This window comes from Cladosporium halotolerans (genome assembly GCF_011745625.1).
Source record: "Cladosporium halotolerans strain TM138-S3 chromosome Unknown Sca3, whole genome shotgun sequence".
Classification (NCBI taxonomy): Eukaryota; Fungi; Ascomycota; class Dothideomycetes; order Cladosporiales; family Cladosporiaceae; genus Cladosporium; species Cladosporium halotolerans.
Genome location: NW_027191454.1, coordinates 333,334 through 347,870, shown reverse-complemented (window position 1 = coordinate 347,870; position 14,537 = coordinate 333,334). Strand labels below are relative to the sequence as shown.

Sequence of the window (14,537 nt, the reverse complement as noted above, 5' to 3'; positions counted from 1 at the left end):
CAGAGACAATAAACTAGAATGAAAAGTCATGATGAAGTCTTTTGCTGAAACAGAGTGCTACCACTACACAAACAGCGTCGGCAAGGCAAGCAAGCTCTGGAACAGCTTTACAAATGATTTTCATCTCATACCTGGGCTTGAGAGCTTCTAACAGCATCAATTGCATGGTTAGGATCATGTGTGTCTATCTGGAGACATCTCACTCTGCATGATTACAAAGTTCGGCGGATTTGTATAAGATGTGCAAAGACTTCAGAACTTACATGGTTTGCTCACAGGGATGAGTAACTCACGCTGTGCTGGCTATCCTGCTCTATCATTCAATTTAAGATATAATCTCATGGGCTCGCTATGGAATATGTCCGCAAACCCCAGCTAGAGAGACAAGATTATCTCTTGAGAGTCTCTGATAGATCATCTTTGTCGTTCTTATCCAACTTGAACCTTCAAGATCGTCATTCACTCTACGCTCACAACGTCGCTCTCGGTCAAAAAACCACATGGCAGACCCGTGAGAGAGTCGCAATGCTTTTTCCCGGGGTCCATCGCAGACGAGAAGTGCTCCGTCCAGGCATCCGTCGACCACGCTTACTCGTAATATCAAAGACGAGAAAATAATGAGCACGCCAAATCCAACCTATCATTACTCCATTCCCCCATATCACATCATCTACTTCCTCTTCTCAACCCCCCACCCCTCCTCCGCCAACCACTCCAGCACCTCCTCGTCCGCCCTGCCCCTATTCGCCACCGTGGCGCCCTCGCCCTGCGGCCCCGGATCCATCCTCCAGTCCACGTGCCTCGTCGCCCCCTTCAGCACCTCCATCACGTACCCGCCGCCGACCTCCGGCTCCACGACGCACCGCAGCATCGCCTCGGCGACCTCCTCGGGCTCGACCCAGACGTCCTGCGCCTCGTCGACCATGACCAGCTTCTCGGCGTGCTCGGTCCACAGCGGCGTGCGGATGACGCCGGGCGCGACGCCGTTGACGCGCACGCCGATGGCGGGCTCGAGGGCCGCGAGCGAGCGGATGAAGCCGTTGATTGCTGGGGGTTCGTCGCTGTCAGTACTGTGTCGTCGGTTGGAGGTCTGGCTCGATGGGCTACGGGGACTCACCGTGCTTCGAGGCGATGTACATCGGCACGCCGAAGGTGGGACACTGGCCCGCGATGCTGGAGATGTGGACGATGCGCTTGGGGTTGCTGGGGCTCGACTTGCCGGCTTTGGAGGTGGGCGTGGGGTTCAGCCAGCGGGAGATGGCGAGCTGCGAGGTGCGGATGGGGTGGGTGATGTTGATGTCGAGGCAGGCGTAGTGGCCGATGCCGTTGGTGCCGTGAGGGTCGTCTTTGGATCTTTCCGTGCCCGGCGGGTGCCAGAAGTTGGTCCAGTGCGGTTCGAAGATGCCGGCGCCGGGGCAGACCTTGAGGATGGTTAGGATTGATTGATGAGTTGGTGGTGGGCCGGGAGAGGTACTCACGATGTCTGCGCCGCCGAACTCTTTCTCGGCAACGTCGAACATGTTGGTGAGCTGGTCCCAATTTACGACATCGGTCTTGACGAAGACCGCGCGAGGCTGGTTGGTGTATTGATCGATGAGCTTCTGTGCTTCTGGGCGGAGCCCGAGGTCTGCAATGACAACATTGCAATTCTTCTCTAAAAGCAATTTCGCAAAGCAATAGTTGATACCTGCAGTTGCTGTGAGTTACGACGTCTGAACCGATACCGCAGGGAGGGAAGATCATACCGGAACCAGCGCCGGTGATGATAGCCGACTTGCCATCAACAGAGAAGGGAGCGGCAGCAGTAGACATTGTGGGAACAAGGCTATGAGAATATGCTGTTGATATCGACGAACCTACGAGTCGACGAACGTTGGACTTGACTGAACTTGTATCCTCCCTCCCTTAAACCGGCCTTCTCTCCTCGGTCTACTTGTCGCCGCCATCGTTTTGGGTGGACCGCAGAACCACAGCGGGGTCGTCGGGGCTGCTCTCAGCGAAGGCCGAGAGCCGTCGGCGAACTTGCCATTCGTCTGACTTCCTTCTTTAGAGTAGAGCGGTTGCTCAATGGAGTTTCGACTGATTCCATCGGGGTGGCTCCAAAATTGTGTTCCGGAGTTGGATTTATGCAACGCTGCACGACTCTTTATACAAAGTGCCTGCAACGAATCCATCAAGCGGTGTCTCACACCCTTGCAACCTGCGGGCATCCTGATTCTGGGGCGAGGAGCACGGCCACGACCACACGAAAAAATAAAATAGGATCCCCCTCAGCGCCGACAGACGAACAGAATTGCGGCGTCGCCGGGTCGGCCAGACTCTCACCATTACCATTATCCCATGTCCAGGCGTCCTCCCTTTCCTATATACTCTGGCGCGACCAGGCCAGACCCCGTCGTGCTCGCCACTCCTCGCACACGGTGCAAGCGAGCGGCAGCTCATTCGCCTCTCTGCTCATCTCCACTTCGACCCCCAGCCGGCGGGCGGGACTAGACCCCGACTCCAGGCTAAAAATGGGGCCGAACGCGACCCTGGCCCTTTTGCCCTTGGGGAAGCAGCGTCTAGGGGCCAAAGCTCCTCTGGGGATGACGTACAAAATGCAGCCTGATGAGCTCCTAATCGCGTCGACACGACGGCGGAGTCTGCAGGAGATCTTGTTGGGCTGGTTGGAATCGACGTGTTGTTTTTGTTTCTTTCCTTCGCTTGTGAGGAGTCGGTTTATTTCTTCTTCTGTTTCCTGGACTCGACCGTCTTCGCTCCTTGCGACAACAACATCAGCAACGACAAGGCATCACGAGAGCGAAATCTAGAACCGGCAATCTAATCTGCAACGGGCACCTTACGCAGCTCGAGGCTTGGTACGTCGAGCACCACGGCCGGCCCGTGTTCCCCTTCAGATCTCCCCGTCCCCTCCCCTTGGAACCACGCGTTCAGGGCATCAAAGCTTCCGTCACGAGGACATTGGCCGTTGCTGATGGACCGGCTCCGCGAACTTTGATATTCTTCCTGTTATTGTTCTTCTCGTCTGCATACCCTGCTCGTCGAAGCACACCGGCTGACCCAGCCCGTCCCAGACACAACCATCCACAAACAACACCACCAACACATACAAAAAAAAAATGTTCCGCACATCCATCATCAGACAGGCCACCCGCGCCGCCGTGCGCCCCTCCACCTCAACCCTCACCGCCCGCACATCCCCCCTCACCCGCACCCGCACCTTCACCAACCTCACCCCCCTGCACGACAAAGTCTCGCCCGACGACCCCAAAGACGAAACGCGGCACGACAAATTCACCACGGCCGCGACCGTCGACACCGGCCACGAAGGCACGGCGTCCCGCACCGACGACAGCTTCCGCTACGAGCACCCGGACGACGAGAGCGAGCTGCCGGCGTCGAAGCCCGTGCAGGGCCGCGGGCGGCACCTGCGGACGCTGGCGAGCTTCTCGCTCGAGGACAAGGTCGGCGTCGTGACGGGGGGTGCGCGCGGGCTGGGGCTCGTCATGAGCCAGGCGATGGTGGTTAGCGGCGCGGACGTGGCGATTGTGGATATGAATAGTGCGTTCCCCTTTTTCGGCCTTCTGACCAGATGAGGCAGAGGAGTCCGAGCTGACAGCCACAACAGAAGAAGAAGGCGAGAAGCAAGCCGCGGCGCTGGTCGAGGAGTTCAAGCGCGAGAACCCCGGCGCGCGCGACGTGCCCAAAGTGACCGCGCACTACGCCGACGTCTCCTCCCCGGACAGCGTGCAGCACGCGCTCGACGAGATCATCGCCGCGCACGGCAAGATCGACAACCTCGTCACCAGCGCCGGCTTCACGGAGAACTTCCCCGCCGTCGAGTACCCCTACGACCGCGTGCAGAAGCTGTGGGGCGTCAACGTCGACGGCACCTGGCTGTTCGCGACGGGCGTCGCGCGCCACCTGATGGAGCGCCGGCAGCCCGGCAGCATCGTCATGATCGGCTCCATGAGCGGCGCCATCGTCAACGTCCCGCAGCCGCAGGCGCCGTACAACGCCGCGAAGGCCGCCGTGCGCCATCTGGCTAGCTCGCTGGCCGTCGAGTGGGCGCACGCGGGCGTGCGGGTGAACTGCATTTCGCCGGGGTACATGCTTACTGCGCTGTGAGTTATTTCTTTTCTTCTTCTTCTTTCATTGAGCCCCGGTGTCTTTTTCTGCGACGATTAGCTGACATGGATGACTGCGCAGCACCAAGAAGATCCTCGACGACAACCCCGAGCTGGCGGAGAAGTGGATTTCGCTGATCCCGGCGGGCAAGATGGGCCGGCCTGAGGACCTGATGGGCGCCGTCACGTTCTTGCTCTCGGACGCTTCGGGCTACATGACCGGGTCCGAGCTGCGCGTCGACGGCGGCTACACTTGCACTTAAGCGTGGCGAAGGAGGGGGTGAGCTTGTCGCAGGGCTGAGAAGAGACCGGTGATGTTGCAGGCTGGAGAGCCTGGTTCTGGTGAAGAGAAAGTAGGGTGTAAGATAGAGGGCTGGATGGGTATTGATAGAGGATGTGTGCGGGTCGCGGCGACGATCATCGGAAAAGCACGTGCGGTTGTCGGATAAGAGGACAATGCGGATGATGGCTTGCTGGTGATTTGTGTAGAACAGGTGTCTGCGTGCCTCTTGGTGAGTGGCAGACAGACGGGCGGATGGTCTGGCAATCGCTTAATATTATTTCTGGGTTTGATTCCTCATCAGTATCGGACTCGAAAACGAGGTGCCGGCGCTGCTTGCAGATGTATGGACGATTATCCCAATGCCGGAAAAGCGAGTGATGTTGAATAAGAAGAAGGTGCATTACATCAGAAGTGAGGTCCCGCCCTTGGGAGACTCGGAGATCCCACCCGAGAGCACATGGTCGAGCCGCTGATCGCGCCCAGGCTACGGGTATGGCAGTAGTAGCTAGTGTTGGATCCACACCTACTGCCCCTGCAGATGGGCGAAGTATAAGCATCGTGCTAGACTTGCGGCGCAACGGGTGAGATAGGTCTGTCTATAGGGAGCGGGAGGGAAGGGAAGGGAAGGGAGGTGAGGAAGGAACGACGGTCGGACCCGCCTGGAGTGATCTGACGGACGTTTTCGGGTCGCTCGGTACTGGCGGTGATGGCTAGGGATGAAGAGATATAAATATAGATATCTGCCTTTCGTATTTGCGAGTCCTTGACTTCCGATCGCTATAGCGGATGTGGTTCGACTCAGGTGTTTTTACATTGACGATGGCTGGTGCAATAATCACTGGAGGCGAGCAACATTATTTCCAAAGCGGGCATGCGAAATACTCCGAAGCCCAGAATAGCTCTCGTCGCCCGACAGTCGGCTGCTGTGATTCATGCCAACGTGACTGTCGTGCCCGAACGACGTGTCTCGCGGACCAATCCCGCTTAGGCTCGGCTCAGAATGGGGCGAGGTGGTGGCCAGATCACTGTTAGGTGCGGATGGTGACAAGTCGACCCAGTCTTTTCGCAACGTCTCGGCGGACCCTGCCGCGTGTGTAGGGAGGTTCTCGAAAAGATTGTGTCCAGCAGCGAAAACAACACACTCAGGCACAGCCAAGACAGTCAAGTCCACTGGCTCTCCAGCGCATCGACATGCACGTCCAGACGTTCCAGAAGAGGCCAATGTGTTCCCCACGCCGGCCACTCGCATCGCCTACCCCTCGTTTCCCGTCCGTCCCGACAGCCGGCGAGCGAGACAGACAGGCTTCAGAGCGGCCGGTGACCGCCCGCCCGCACCGCCACAGCGCTCGGCCGGCTATCAGTTTGATGTCAAATTGATAGCGGGGCGCGGCGGTGATTGGCCCGCCCTATAACGTCCTTATCTCTGGCGCGCACGGCCGGGGCCTCGGGTGGGATAAGACGAGCAGATCGGGGCGGGCGGTGTAGGGCGTGAAGATAGCCGTTGGTATAGACCCGCCGAAGCGCTCGGCAGGACGGCGAGCGAGGGCGCGAGTCTCGATACGACGCGAGATGAAGGGCTGCAGGCCAGCGTCGCGGCGCGCGCTGTTTTCAGGCTATTTTCGCGCAAATATGTGTCAGTTGCTAAGCGCACGCGCGGTGCGCGGAGGGATTTAATAATGCGCGAGTTGGGACTCATCAGGCGTCGCTGGGCTGGGGCGGCGGGCTGATGGATGCTGAGTGCTGAGCGACTTTCGGCGGCAAGGTTTCGCGGTGACGAGGGCGCGCACGTAATATGTGTCAATGGTTCCTGGATCGTCTCAGATCCCGCAAAAACTCCAGCGAGTTGCCAGCGGGCGTGCGGGTTGCGCGCCTTGGCCCTCGCGGATTTGTGGTGCCACGGGTGCGGCCATGGAGCAATCGTGACTGTTGGTGATGCTGCCGTCTGTCGGCCTGGGCCAAAAAACAAAGCAGTCTGGCAGTGTCGTGTGCCCAGATAAGCCATGTGGCTGCCGGCCGCCCGACTGCCCGACTGCCCTTTGTCTGAGGCTCGTGGGGCCTGCATCGTCACGGCGGGCGCGGGTTGCTCTGGAGACCTGGCACGGCATGGCATGCAGGTTCCTGAGGCTGATCGCGACAGTAATCGCGGCGGTGCGATTGGAAGGCTGGGATCGCGTGAGACGGGGGATCGCCGCGGTGGGAGTGGTCGGTCGAGGGTTTGCTGATTGGGCCGGGGTGGCGGCGGGTGGCACTGCTGCTGGGCTCGGTAGCGGGAGTGGTGGGACATCGTGGGCTGTCTCGCGGGTGGGATTATTTGCCTCGCCCAAGATAGCAGTCCCGCGAGCCCGCGAGTGTCGATTGCAAACGGTGTGTCAAGGCAGGCCTGGCTCGCTGCCCCGGGCGAATAGACGAATAGACACCCCCGGGCTCATCACTGTTGCGTACCGGCTGGGGCAGGGCGCGCCTCGCCTGTACACGGAAATAGGCACGCACGGCGCAGGCCCCCCAACTTCCCAAGGCACAAGCTTGCCGGCGCCCTCGCGGCCTCAGCGGCCAAGGCGCTGGGGCTACGCCACACTGGCGACCGGAGGGTCGAGAGGGTCTGCCTGCAGCCGGCCCTGCCCCGAGCGTCGGCGACATACTGCCGCCTGAGTTCGCGCCCTCGCGCCCTCCCGCATTGCCTGCTTTATTATATACAAACCGCCGCCGTCCCTCCATCACGCCTTGTCCACACTCCACCACCCTCCCCCTCTCCGCTCTCTGGCAATTGTCAGCCCAGTCGTTTGCACCCGCACCATCTGCTCCGTCAACCGCAACCGCATCTCCCCAACCCTACCCCGCGGCTTCATACACAATGGTGAGTCGCCAGACAGCATTCTGCCAAACACCTTTCCGCAACCGATGACTGACCCTCCTGCTCAGGCGACCGACAGCGTCTACGTCTCCAACACCACCAACGTAAGCAAAACAGTTGCGCATCCACAGCCATCCTCGACACTCGCGCTGACAACTCCCCAGCTCCAGAAATACCTGGATCTGCCCCAGCACGGCAAGGTCATCGCCGAATACGTCTGGGTCGATGCCGACGGCGGTACTCGCTCAAAATCCAAGGTGAGCATTATCCATCCGTCCCTACAACAATCTGCAACATGCGCATGCAACGCAACGCAACGGTGGACACGCGCGTCATTTCGCCGCCCCGGATTCTCGCGCGCTTGCACAATGGTACTCGGCTGTGGCTTGCGATTCTCGACGCCGGCTTCGGCGCTTTTCGGGACCCTCCTTTGACTTCATACCGGGTCAGCGCAGTCTGCCCGGATCGAGCCATCTGCCGAGCGCGCTGCCAATGACGCATTTCTCGAAAGATCTCCGCCTGGGCATTAGCTAATTCTGAGACTTGCAGACCCTTCCCAAGAAGGTCGAATCGCTCGCAGACCTGCCCGAATGGAACTTTGACGGCTCGTCGACCAACCAGGCCCCTGGCGACAACTCCGATGTCTACCTCCGCCCCGTCGCCTACTACCCCGATCCCTGGCGTCGCGGCGACAACATCCTGGTCATCGCCGAGACCTGGATGTCCGACGGAAAGCCCAACACCTTCAACTTCCGCCACGATGCCGCCGTCTTGATGGAGGCCCACAAGGCCGAAGAGTTCTGGTTCGGTCTTGAGCAAGAGTACACCCTTCTTGACGCCTACGGCTGGCCCTATGGCTGGCCCAGGAACGGTTTCCCCGCCCCCCAGGGTCCCTACTACTGCGGTAACGGTACTGGCAAGGTGTTCTGCCGCGATATTGTCGAGGCTCACTACAAGGCCTGCCTTTACGCCGGTATCAACATCTCTGGCACCAACGCCGAGGTCATGCCCGCTCAGTGGGAGTACCAGGTCGGCCCTTGCTCTGGCATTGAGCGTGAGTCACCATAATCTCTCTGCAGAAATGTTTACATTTACTAATACTTCCCAGTCGGTGACCAGCTCTGGATGTCCCGTTTCCTCCTTCACCGTGTCGCCGAAGAGTTCGGTGCTCGCGTGACTTTCCACCCCAAGCCGGTCCCCGGTGACTGGAACGGTGCCGGTCTTCACAGCAACGTCTCTACCAAGGCGATGCGCGAGGAGGGTGGCATGAAGGCCATTGAGGAGGCTATGGAGAAGATGAGCAAGCGCCACGCCGAGCACATGAAGGTCTACGGCGAGGGCAACGAGGCTCGTATGACCGGCCGCCACGAGACTGCGTCATATGACAAGTTCTCCTGGGGTATCGCCAACCGCGGTGCCTCCGTCCGTGTCAACCGCGCCGTCGCCGAGGAGGGCAAGGGCTACTTCGAGGACCGCAGGCCGGCCTCGAACGCCGACCCTTACCAGATCACTGGCATGATCGTCGAGACTGTAAGCTTGAAAGTTCGACAACCCGCAATGCGAAACAAATCACTAACACCATATCCAGCTCTGCGGCAAGGTCGAGGGTGCCGACATGGTCGCCAAGGCCTCCGAGGCCAGCGAAGCCGCCGACGACATCCCCGCCGAGACCAAGCACTAGATCAACCATTACGACAACCTTCCTCTTTCCACCAACCACAACCAACACAACACAACACCACAAGATGTATACACCCACCACACCGAAAGACGGAAACCCACCCCCCCCGTAACGTGCGACGCGCCCAACAGCGTCCACATGCTGAGACGCGAGACGATACCTTTGCGCGACACCACAAAGACGTGTCGCGACTTCCCTTTTCTGTTTTGGCTTTTGTTTTGCAACGTTCACAAGAATTCTGCCCAGTTCAGTTTGCGGCATTGGGGATCGGTGTTTTCTTCTTTTTTCTTGATAGCTTCTAGAGGGCTGCTAGCTCCCTCCCCACCTCGATGGGTCCTGATAATTGAGCTTTGGCGATCATCACGCCGGAGCCACAGATAGTTGGAATGCATGCCGACGCGCGACATTCGATGTGTATTTGGCCTCGTGCCGTTTTGTTTGCTCTTGTCGTAGTTGGAAGTTATGAGCGGAGCACATGACCAACAGTGCTGGTCATCGTTCTGATCTCCTCAAGTGCAAGTTCCGTGGGCCTTTCAAGTACCTCTACATGCTGACGGTGATCCGAGTCATCCCACATAGCATCAGATTTTCGTTCTTCCCTGAATTCCACGCGAACGCACTCCCAGCGCCGGCCATCTCGCTCGAGAAGCTACCTAGTGGCTCAATTCCTCTAATCGTGTCCTTCATGATCGCCGCTGCGTCGCAGCCACCTGCATATCGCTACCGAAACGCGTATCGCAAAGCCATCAATCGCTACCAACGATCGCTGGATTGCGATAATGCTCAATCGGATGTTTTCCGATAGGGCCCGGTAGGGCGGGTTGACTCGTAGGGCTGATGGTCACCTGACTCCGAGCTTGATCCTGCGGGACGCAACGCGCTCGGCTGTTTGACCACCGAGCTGCGCGCAGCTTCACGTGCGGACCGAGAGATTGCGACTTTCCACCTTACCTACCTTGCGCTTCTTCACATCTACGAGCCCACCACAGGTACCTCTACTTTGCTTCACTTCCGCTTTTTGTAGCGCGTGGTGTTAGGCGGTCTCACTTTTTCTAGAGCATTGGCGCACTCCCGTCCGAACATAGCATCATCGCCGGAGCTCACTCTGCAATCACCTGAACTACAACAGCAACAATAAACCCTCACGACCACATTCCCGAGCCTGCGCGCAAACCGATCACTCCTTTCTCACAAAACGAACAACAACAAACAAACAAACGACAAATGGCAACCCCGACCCCAACCCAACCCCCCAACCCCCCCTCCGCCTCCAAACGCCCCACCCACGCCGCCTCCACGCCCCTCACGCAAACCACCTCGCCCGCCCACCACGCCCCCCAGCAACCGCGCAGCCACCCCTCCCCGACAACCACCCGCACCGCCGCCGCGGCCAAAACCCCCACCAACCACCCCACAGCCAGCAGCACCAAAACCGCCAGCGCCAGCACCCCCGCGCAAATGCTCCCCTCGCTCAGCGCCTCGGGCTTCCTGGCGCCCAGCCCCGCGACCGGCATCGAGCTCACGCCCGGCGCCCTCGCAATGGTGCCCAGCATGAGCGAGCTGGGCCTCGGGCTCAGCCTGACGGCGAGCGGCGGCGCGAAGCGCAACGAAGACGAGGAGCGGCGGGCGCGCATGCGGCGGGTCCTGAAGCGCATTGGGGTGCCGAGGGGGCGGGTGAGCGAGGAGGGGATCGCGCGGGCGGGGCGGCGGGTCGGGTTCGCGAACGATATCGATGCGGAGGTTTTGACGGCTGAGGAGAGGGAGCGGAAAGTGGGCAACAGGACTGTGTCGATTGCGGGGGAGGCGGTCGTGGTTGATGTTGAGTTGAGGGCGGGGAGGGCGCGGGGCGTGCAGGTTTTGGTTTCGGGCGAGGGGGAGGGGGTGCAGGGCGTTGCGGAGAGGGCGGGCGAGGTGTTGCTTGAGGCGCTGAGGGGGGGTGGGGGGTTGGAGGGGTTTGCGCGGGGGTTGGAGTGGATTGCGAGGGTGGATAGGGTTGGTGGGGGGAGGGTGAGTGGGTTTGAGGCGCTGGGGGGCGTGTTTGGGGCGTTGAGGAGGTTGTGGGTGGAAGAGGTGAAGGGGGTGGAGGAGGGTGGGGTGGGCGCTGGAGAGAAGGCGGAGTGGAGGGTGCTGTGCAAGAAGAGCGGGAGGCCTGTCGCGCACGAGCGAGGCGGGCTCGGGATCTCGCTCGACTACTGGCAGGACGAGCGCGGCGCGGCGCTGAAGAAATCGACCGACGACGCGGCAATGGAAATCGACTCCAGCCCTCATCAGCATGCGCAAACAACAACAACGACAACAACAACCACACCCCGCGGCCTCCACACCCTCGACCTCGACCTCGACCGCTGCCCGCCGGAAATGTACCCGCCCATCCGCATCTCCTCCACCTGGCTCCCCTCGCCCCTCACTCTCTCACCGCAGTCCCCAATCCCCTGGCAAGACCCGCCGCCCACCTTCCTCTCCACCTCCAGCACCAACGCAGACGACTCCCAACAATCCCAACAACAACAACAAGCCCAACAACAACCCCTCCTCCCCTCCCTCCGCTTCCTCGCCCGCCTCGACCCCCCCATCCCCCTCCCCTGGCAAACAGCCTGCAGCATCCTGACCTCCCTCTCCGCCTCCCCGCCGCAAGCCTTCCAGACCCCGCCCTTGCTCCACAACCTCCTGATCCCGAGCGCCGACCTCGAGCGCGCGAAGAGCGTCCTCACGCCCGACGGGGAGGCGGCGCACGCGTACAGGCTGCACGTCGCGAGGCCGGATTTCGGCTTCGGGCTGCAGGAGCTGCCGTTCGCGCACCCGCGGCAGCTCGTCGAGAGCCTGCCGCTGCTGAGGCAGTGGGCTGTTTTTGGGGGGTTGTTGAGGGATGTTTTCGGCGCTTCCGGGCCTGCCGTCAATGGCAACGGGGGCGATGCGGATGGGGCTAGGGGAGGCGCGCCGGACGCGCTGGCTGTCGATGTCGCGCTCGCGACGTCGCCGGAGCCGACGCTGAGTTTGGCGTTTGCGACGCGCGATGGGGAGAGGGAGGTTGCGGTTGGGGTTTCTGTCGGGTTGAACGGCGAGGTGGGGGTTGGGGGGAGGGTTGCGGGGGTTGATGGGGATGTGGCGGTTGAGGGGAAGAAGGCGAGGAGGTGGGCGAGGGCGCTGGAGGTTTGTGGGTCTGTGGGCGTTTGGGTCGAGTGGGTGAGGGGGGAGGAGGCGAAGTGATTGATTGATGCTCGTTTTGGGCATACCGCCGCTTGATGCTGCGTTCGCAGGCTGGCTGGGCTGCCAGTGTCGCAGTACTACCACATCCGCCCCGTGCAGGCCATCTGACCTCACTTCCCTTTGTTCATCCCCGCAAAACGCGAGAGAGAACAAAAACCCGCGACGCCAGATGGACAAAGACGACGTCTAGACAATGCCAATTGTTTCGAACCTCCGGTTTCACAAACCCATAGCTTCGATTCTCACAATCAGATCGCTGGGAATCAGAATATTACCGCCGCAGCGGCGCCATTGGCACCGATCCGAGTTCTCCTTCCTCTCTCCCATCCCACACTCTGATCAAACCCTCTAGCTGTCGCTGTGATTTCTGCTTTCTCGGACTTGTTTTGTCTCCCCCAGCCATTGATCAACCGTATCGGCACCACGGCGTCCATCACCAGTGACCCCATCGCAGAGACACGGGCAGGCAGACGTGCTGTAGACGCGGCGGGACAGGCTCCCCCAAAGTGCACCCTCTCACGCCCAACCCCCGTGTCTCTCTCAAGAGGAGGAATGTGCTACACCACCACTCCCCTGCACAGCTGCGGGCACGCCGGCAAGCACCGCTTCCACGGCGCGCCCTGCCCGCGCGCCACAGTCAGCTCCTTCTCGGGCAAGGCCAGGCCCTGCGCGCACAGCACCGACTACGGCTCGCAGAACGTCTCGGCGGCGTGCCCGCGCTGCGGGCCTCACGGCCGCGGCGGCATGAGCGTTGGTTCGATGCTGGGCGCGGTGAGGACTGCTGTGGCTAGTGCGACGGCGGACGAGGATGGGTCGGAGTATAGCAATGATAGCGAGATGGGGCAGAGTATTGCAAGCTTGGAGAGCCTGGAGGACTACCAAGACGATGCTGTGCCTGATCTAGGCTTTCTGGGCGATATGGATGATGGCTCCAGTGGTCGGCTGAGGCGGGATGCTGTGAGTCGTGGTGTTGCGAGGGAGTTCAATTCGCAGTTCAGGGCTTTTGCTCGAGGCTTGGAGCGAGAGTCGAGAGGAGTCTGTGGGGGTGCGGTTGCAGGGCGACTGCGCTGTGTGTGAGCCAATTTAGATTCAATTTGAAAGGGTGGTGTTTTTGTTTCGACCTATTGGTTAGTTTCACTGTTTCATGTATCTCTTTCGTGGTTCTTGGTGTTGCGACTGTTTTGATCTGGCGTTGTCATTTCTCGTCTTAAGTTGACATTCTGACGATCATCCGATCTATCCTTGTCTCGTGGCAGAAAATTCCTCCACAAATGATGTGCATCTCGTTCGTCTCGTCTTAAGCAGTCCGAAATTCGATCCTTGTACCCAAAGCCCTCCAGCGCCTGCGCTTGACAACCAAGTTCCAGCCAACATTCCGCTGATTGATCGACCAAGTCAATTCAGAGTATCTCCAACTCCTTCAGCTTCAATCCAAGAAACCCATTTCATCGTCGAGAATGCCCTTCAGTCCTCTTTCAGGTCCGCTGTTCACTGGAGGCCATTCCTTCGCTCGCTGTCGCAGCTTCTCGGCGTCCGCAAGTGCTTTGGGAAGTTGCGGCAATCGACCGTGCACAACGTACTCTTGTTCAGCGAGGGCCTCAGCGAGTTCGACTTGGTGGTTGTCGAGCAGGGTTTCGTTGGGAACAACGATGAGAGGGACGCCGGTGCGGAGAGCATCGAGGATTGAGCCGGAGCCTACATCCATCGTGTCAGCGGACAAAGGGCCAATGTGCCACGAGAAGGGACGTTAGCATACCAGCATGCGAAATCACAACACCTTCGTCAGCGTCCTTGCCGCCCTTGGCCCGGCGCATGTGTTTCCCTAGGCCAAGCTTGTCCAGATCGAACCCAGTAACCTTCAATTTGGAGGTCCCTTGTGCTACCGTCTTGCATTTCTCGAACAATTGCTGGCCATCTTGACCGTACTGTACGCTCAACTCAGTGTACCCTTGCGACTCAAGTGCGGTGAGAAAGGCCGGAGAGACGGCCGCTTCGATCAATTCGGAGAAAGACGCTGTCGCGCCGACGGTGAGGAAGCAGAGCTTGGACGACGACATGGCTGTGCTTAAGTTGGAGTGAGTGTGACTGATGAGCAAACGCCGCCAGCGAAGGAGACGGAGGAGTATATGATCTACATTCGCGCTGGTAGAGACGAAACCGGCAGCTATAGCGTTGTGCCTCTATGCAGCTCCGGCAATGGTGGGGAGGCGTAGGTCTCGTTGATGCTGTCACCAAGCTCGGTCCGCGCTATCCCCATTCCGGCAGCCCTCAGTCTCACATGCAGCGAGAAAGGCCGTCGCTGTCGGAGGTGAGCACGGGCCACTATCCCGACTTTTGGACATCGCTTCACCAGCAATGCCAGCAATATTGCCCGCGCTCCACACCCAC

General features: G+C 59.9%; 5 protein-coding genes across 5 annotated transcripts; 3 read left to right on the top strand and 2 right to left on the bottom strand.

Annotated features, from left to right (window-relative positions):
- Positions 1-397: 397 nt before the first annotated feature.
- WHR41_01102 (uncharacterized protein) lies at positions 398-2,324 on the bottom strand. The gene is made up of 4 exons (XM_069369708.1): positions 1,746-2,324; positions 1,479-1,687; positions 1,118-1,421; positions 398-1,047 (listed from the first exon to the last, which is right to left on the bottom strand). Exons 1-4 carry the CDS (start codon positions 1,810-1,812, stop codon positions 671-673), a joined length of 957 nt encoding a protein of 318 aa, XP_069233017.1. The 5' UTR covers positions 1,813-2,324; the 3' UTR covers positions 398-670.
- A 257-nt stretch (positions 2,325-2,581) lies between these two features.
- WHR41_01101 (uncharacterized protein) lies at positions 2,582-4,804 on the top strand. Its single transcript, XM_069369707.1, has 4 exons — positions 2,582-2,858; positions 3,075-3,561; positions 3,629-4,124; positions 4,210-4,804. The coding sequence occupies exons 2-4, from the start codon at positions 3,120-3,122 to the stop codon at positions 4,388-4,390; spliced, it is 1,119 nt and encodes a 372-aa protein (XP_069233016.1). The 5' UTR covers positions 2,582-2,858; positions 3,075-3,119; the 3' UTR covers positions 4,391-4,804.
- Positions 4,805-7,130: 2,326 nt separating this feature from the next.
- On the top strand, positions 7,131-9,359 carry glnA (Glutamine synthetase). The gene is made up of 6 exons (XM_069369706.1): positions 7,131-7,264; positions 7,330-7,365; positions 7,426-7,518; positions 7,811-8,315; positions 8,370-8,791; positions 8,850-9,359. Exons 1-6 carry the CDS (start codon positions 7,262-7,264, stop codon positions 8,940-8,942), a joined length of 1,152 nt encoding a protein of 383 aa, XP_069233015.1. The 5' UTR covers positions 7,131-7,261; the 3' UTR covers positions 8,943-9,359.
- An 807-nt stretch (positions 9,360-10,166) lies between these two features.
- WHR41_01099 (uncharacterized protein) lies at positions 10,167-12,149 on the top strand (the record flags this gene model as incomplete). Its single annotated transcript, XM_069369705.1, has 1 exon — positions 10,167-12,149. One exon carries the CDS (start codon positions 10,167-10,169, stop codon positions 12,147-12,149), a length of 1,983 nt encoding a protein of 660 aa, XP_069233249.1.
- A 1,177-nt stretch (positions 12,150-13,326) lies between these two features.
- On the bottom strand, positions 13,327-14,328 carry alg13 (UDP-N-acetylglucosamine transferase subunit ALG13). The gene is made up of 2 exons (XM_069369704.1): positions 13,906-14,328; positions 13,327-13,844 (listed from the first exon to the last, which is right to left on the bottom strand). The coding sequence occupies exons 1-2, from the start codon at positions 14,204-14,206 to the stop codon at positions 13,576-13,578; spliced, it is 570 nt and encodes a 189-aa protein (XP_069233248.1). The 5' UTR covers positions 14,207-14,328; the 3' UTR covers positions 13,327-13,575.
- Positions 14,329-14,537: the final 209 nt, after the last annotated feature.

Excerpts from the sequence above, each read along its gene's own strand:
- WHR41_01102 (XM_069369708.1), bottom strand. The coding sequence starts at position 1,812 with ATGTCTACTGCTGCCGCTCCCTTCTCTGTTGATGGCAAGTCGGCTATC. Across the intron at positions 1,688-1,745 it reads CATCACCGGCGCTGGTTCCG|GTATCAACTATTGCTTTGCG; the intron begins GTATGATCTTCC and ends CAGCAACTGCAG. Across the intron at positions 1,422-1,478 it reads AGTTCGGCGGCGCAGACATC|GTCTGCCCCGGCGCCGGCAT; the intron begins GTGAGTACCTCT and ends ACCATCCTCAAG.
- WHR41_01101 (XM_069369707.1), top strand. The coding sequence starts at position 3,120 with ATGTTCCGCACATCCATCATCAGACAGGCCACCCGCGCCGCCGTGCGC. Across the intron at positions 3,562-3,628 it reads GGCGATTGTGGATATGAATA|AAGAAGAAGGCGAGAAGCAA; the intron begins GTGCGTTCCCCT and ends CAGCCACAACAG. Across the intron at positions 4,125-4,209 it reads GGGTACATGCTTACTGCGCT|CACCAAGAAGATCCTCGACG; the intron begins GTGAGTTATTTC and ends ATGACTGCGCAG.
- glnA (XM_069369706.1), top strand. Across the intron at positions 7,366-7,425 it reads ACGTCTCCAACACCACCAAC|CTCCAGAAATACCTGGATCT; the intron begins GTAAGCAAAACA and ends ACAACTCCCCAG. Across the intron at positions 8,792-8,849 it reads CTGGCATGATCGTCGAGACT|CTCTGCGGCAAGGTCGAGGG; the intron begins GTAAGCTTGAAA and ends CACCATATCCAG.
- alg13 (XM_069369704.1), bottom strand. The coding sequence starts at position 14,206 with ATGTCGTCGTCCAAGCTCTGCTTCCTCACCGTCGGCGCGACAGCGTCT. Across the intron at positions 13,845-13,905 it reads TGTTGTGATTTCGCATGCTG|GCTCCGGCTCAATCCTCGAT; the intron begins GTATGCTAACGT and ends CGATGGATGTAG.